The 4,119-nt window shown below is 28.1% G+C and overlaps 1 protein-coding gene across 1 annotated transcript; it reads left to right on the top strand.

Moving 5' to 3' along the window:
- The first annotated feature begins 53 nt into the window (after window positions 1–53).
- Window positions 54–3,409, top strand: LOC119674210 (probable cytochrome P450 6a13). The gene is made up of 3 exons (XM_038085337.1): window positions 54–318; window positions 400–641; window positions 3,317–3,409. Exons 1-3 carry the CDS (start codon window positions 66–68, stop codon window positions 3,407–3,409), a joined length of 588 nt encoding a protein of 195 aa, XP_037941265.1. The 5' UTR covers window positions 54–65.
- The last annotated feature ends 710 nt before the right edge of the window (window positions 3,410–4,119 follow it).

The raw sequence follows: 4,119 nt of genomic DNA, 5'->3' as shown, positions 1-4,119 counted from the left end.
TTCGTGACACTGTTGACTATCGTGAACGAACAGGATTGAAACGGAAAGATTTTCTTAATATTTTAATGGAGTTAAGAAAATCAGAAACTTCAGATCCTTTAACAATGGAAGAAATGACAGCACAAACGTTTTTATTCTTTGTAGCAGGTTCTGAAACAAGTTCAAGTGTAATGGGTTTTTCTTTATACCAATTGGCTTTAAATCCAGATATACAAGAGAAGGCTCGGACGGAAATGAATGAAGTTATGGCTCAGCATGATGGCAAACTTACTTATGAAGCAGTTCAAGACATGAAATATTTACTCCAAGTTATGTATGGTAAGTGGTTAGAAATTATATATGTTTATATATCTATATACATATATTTAATATATTATGTATTTTATTTTTAATTTAAAGAAACTGTTCGTATGTACACAGTAACTCCTTTTCTTTTACGCCAAGCCGTCAGTGACTACAAAGTGCCAAATTCAAATTACGTTATACAAAAGGGTACTACAGTGATTATGCCAATGGATGCTTTACACTATGATCCAGATATATATCCAGATCCTCAACGTTTTGATCCTGAACGATTCTCAACGAAAGAAACTGAAAAACGTCATCCAATGACATTTCTGGGTTTTGGTAAAGGACCACGAGTTTGTATTGGTTACAGATTTGCCCATATGCAAATTATAATTGGCTTATATTTGATGCTTAAGAACTATCGGTTTTCTACGACAAAGGAAACACAGATACCTATGAAATATAAATTGAAAAAACAGTTTCGTGACGCTGAAAAGGGAGTTTATTTGAAAATAGAAAAATTGTGAATGATATGTAAAATTTTAATATCTGTTTGTAAGAAATTATTAGTCAATTTATATAAATCGGGCAGGTTAAATAATTTTAGTGCAAATCGCAATAAATAATAAAAGAATAATTAATCAAAAATATTGACAAATATTACTATCTGACCAGATTAATATAGTCATGTTTGAAGCATTTCTACTCTATATGCATTTTCTTCAATCTCATAAAAATTTTCTTTATATTTACTATTAAAAAAATAATTAAAAATATTGTGAATATATATTTAAATTTGTAATTTTTCATTTAATAATTTAAACTATTTATTAAATTCAAATAAATTCAGAAGCCTTTAATTTAATATTCAGTTTTTCTGCAAATCAAAAAAAAAAAAATTATAATAACGAAATATTTTCCCATAACGAAAGCATGAAATTTCTTATTTAATAACAAATTCAAATAAATAAATAATTTTATTTTTTTCTTAATATCATTTTAATATTTTTTTATTTTTCTATTATTTGTGTCGTTGGTATGGTTAATGTTTGTTGAACTTGGATTTATTTTAAATACTGTTGAACCGAATAACGTAGTTCCGTTGCCAGTTGCATTGGACGGACACATTGAATGAATCTACACCTCAAGTCACGCTTGTTTTTGGCCGGTTTTTAGAGTTGATAACAAATAAAATTTGTATCTTTTCAGCTACTTGAATTATTATTCGTTTATAGCTAGACATTTCTTCTTTGACTGACAAGAGCATTTGCATCCATTGCACTGAACCATTCATTCGAGTACAATAATGACACAATGAAATTCATTTTTTTTTCTTTTTAATTTTTTTTTTTTTGTGTTTCGGTAATGCAACAATTTAAATATTAAAAAATTTCACTCAATTTTATTTTATCTGTTTGAACACTTTATCGGTTGTTATCTGTCGATATTTATCAATTTTACGTTTCGATCTTTAATTTCAAAAAAATAAACATTTCAAATTTAAGTGGGTTTGAAGTGGGCAATAATTGCTCTAAACGACAAATTGTTTTATAAATTTTAAAAAAATAAATAAATAATATTCATACATAACTTTTATTAGATAAAACACGTATGTGTAGCTTTCTGTAAAACAGCAACATTTCAAAACACTACGTTGCGATGAAGATTAAAGGTCCATTGTACCTAGTTCAGAAAGACAAATATACATAAATATATAAATATGGAAACGGTTACACAAAAGAAAAAATATAACTATTTGTTAAGATTAACTCAGCCACATTTTTAATATTATTATTAGATTTAAGGCTTCTGCACTGCGTCCTAGAGATCTGCCCTCTTAATGGATTCTGAATATTTTTCTGACTTTGGTTTCCCCAATATATTGTAGTATATTATTATTGTAGATCTGCCCTCTTAATGGATTCTGAATATTTGTCTGACTTCGGTTTCCCCAATATATTGTAGTATTAAACATACTTTACCGAGTTCATGTTCCGATAAAAAATGCACAGGTTTTGATTAATTCTTTCGTTTATAGCGCAGCAATAACTGCCGGTTCAATTCTCTTTCCTAAAAACCTATAATTGTTTTGTTTTCAGTTTAAGTTGGATTTACTAAAATTGTTTTTATTTAGTCGCGTACAATCCTGAAATCCTATAATTAAAAAGCCTTAGTAGATTGTTCGATTACAACATTCTCTATTTTCCCTCATCTTTCTGAATGACTAAGAAGAAATTGCCTTTTCTTAAGCCACACAATTATTTGGGACACCCAAGTGGTGAAGAAGTATCAAAACTGAAATCGCTAAAATTAAGTCTTAAATACTAAATTCCGATTTAATTGAGTTGGATGCAGTTAGCACACTGCTTTCTCTGGATACATCTTATAGATCTACACTTGGGAAGCCTCGTAAGCTACATCACTTTTAGTGATGTATACTATTTTTGTTAAAGGTATCAGAAAATGAATATAAGCAAATCTTCCCGTTGAATGAATTCTTCTAAGCGGAGTTAAGAAGCCTTGGAATAACTATGTTTTTTTGCTGAACAGTTTGAGTGCCCTAACCTTCATGTAATTGTTGTTGGTTTCAATAGAAGAATCTCTATGAATACAAAATAAAATTTTCTTTAGGGTAATGTTTTAAAATGTTTGCAATGCCTCAGTAGAGGATTAAGGTGCCTTACTAAAAATGACCTAGATAGGGTTAAGTAAGAGTGGCAGTTTTGTTCCCAAATCCATGTTGAGCTCAAATAATAGCCCGTAGTGATAACATAGTAAAAACGACCTAACTGTACAGCAAAGATGGCCTTATGACTTCTTTATATATGACCATTATATTTTTTCGGTTTAGTATTTTTCTTTTTGAGATGAAATTGGCACTTATTACTTTTATATTTATTTATGAAAAGATAGCAAATATTAATGCCTCTCTTATTTACCTGAAATGTCTACCTATATTCATATCTACCTTAAATAATAATGCTTAGAAAAGTATACCTTTTACAATGTTCAAATTTTTTTTATTTAGTATTTTGTAGCTGTTGATGAATTCATTGAAACCAATGTAGATCCTCGTCGTAACATTTTCAAAAGTGTGCATTTTCAGAAACATTGCCAGTAGTAATTTTTCTTTCACTAAACTATACTAACATTAATAAAGAATTTTGATTTCAAGGTTAAATAGTGTCCTCATTCATTTTATATTTCCAAAATAAACACAGACAGGTAGCCTAAAACTAAAGTAATTATAGTCTATTCTTAGTTCAAATGTGTTGAATATGTTTTCAACAAAGATATTAAAAATAAGGGTACGAATATATTATACACAATATACAAGTAGATATGAGATGTACCATAAACAAAAATTAATACATATATCCGAATGTATGTATAATATGTAGTTACTGATAAGACAAACAGTTGTGTAACATATATGTTTAATTAAATAATTTTAAGTTGCTTAAATTGGACACATTTCTATAGATAGATTATAATTTATTAGTGATTTCTTCTTTAAACAATTGTCCATATTACAGATTAATTTAATTTAAACAGAAATACATTTTTCGACAAATTTTACACACGCTTCAACTTCATATAAATATATATATATATAGACTGATTTCAATACTCTATGACATCTGAAAAAAGAAAATTAAATAAGAGTCCGTTTTATTCTTAAAGCCGTAAAGGTGAAATTTTTCTGTTAACTTAACATACAAGCATGATTAATGAGTATCATCCTAATAATCATATCTCGACTTAATACCGCTTATGGTTCGAAGGTCTATGTGTGAGATCTTGATGCCTATCAATTTAATCTAATTATCT

The sequence above is a fragment of the Teleopsis dalmanni genome, chromosome 2 (assembly GCF_002237135.1).
Source record: "Teleopsis dalmanni isolate 2A chromosome 2, ASM223713v2, whole genome shotgun sequence".
In the NCBI taxonomy this organism is placed as follows: domain Eukaryota; kingdom Metazoa; phylum Arthropoda; class Insecta; order Diptera; family Diopsidae; genus Teleopsis; species Teleopsis dalmanni.
Note: the sequence above shows the minus strand (reverse complement) of the source record. Positions and strands in the feature narration are given on the sequence as shown.

Bases quoted from the DNA above. Each gene is read 5' to 3' on its own strand.
- LOC119674210 (XM_038085337.1), top strand. From the start codon at position 66: ATGGAGTTAAGAAAATCAGAAACTTCAGATCCTTTAACAATGGAAGAA. The intron at 319-399 runs GTAAGTGGTTAG...TTTAATTTAAAG, and splicing joins TTTACTCCAAGTTATGTATG to AAACTGTTCGTATGTACACA. The intron at 642-3,316 runs GTTTGTATTGGT...TTTTTTATTTAG, and splicing joins GTTTTGGTAAAGGACCACGA to TATTTTGTAGCTGTTGATGA.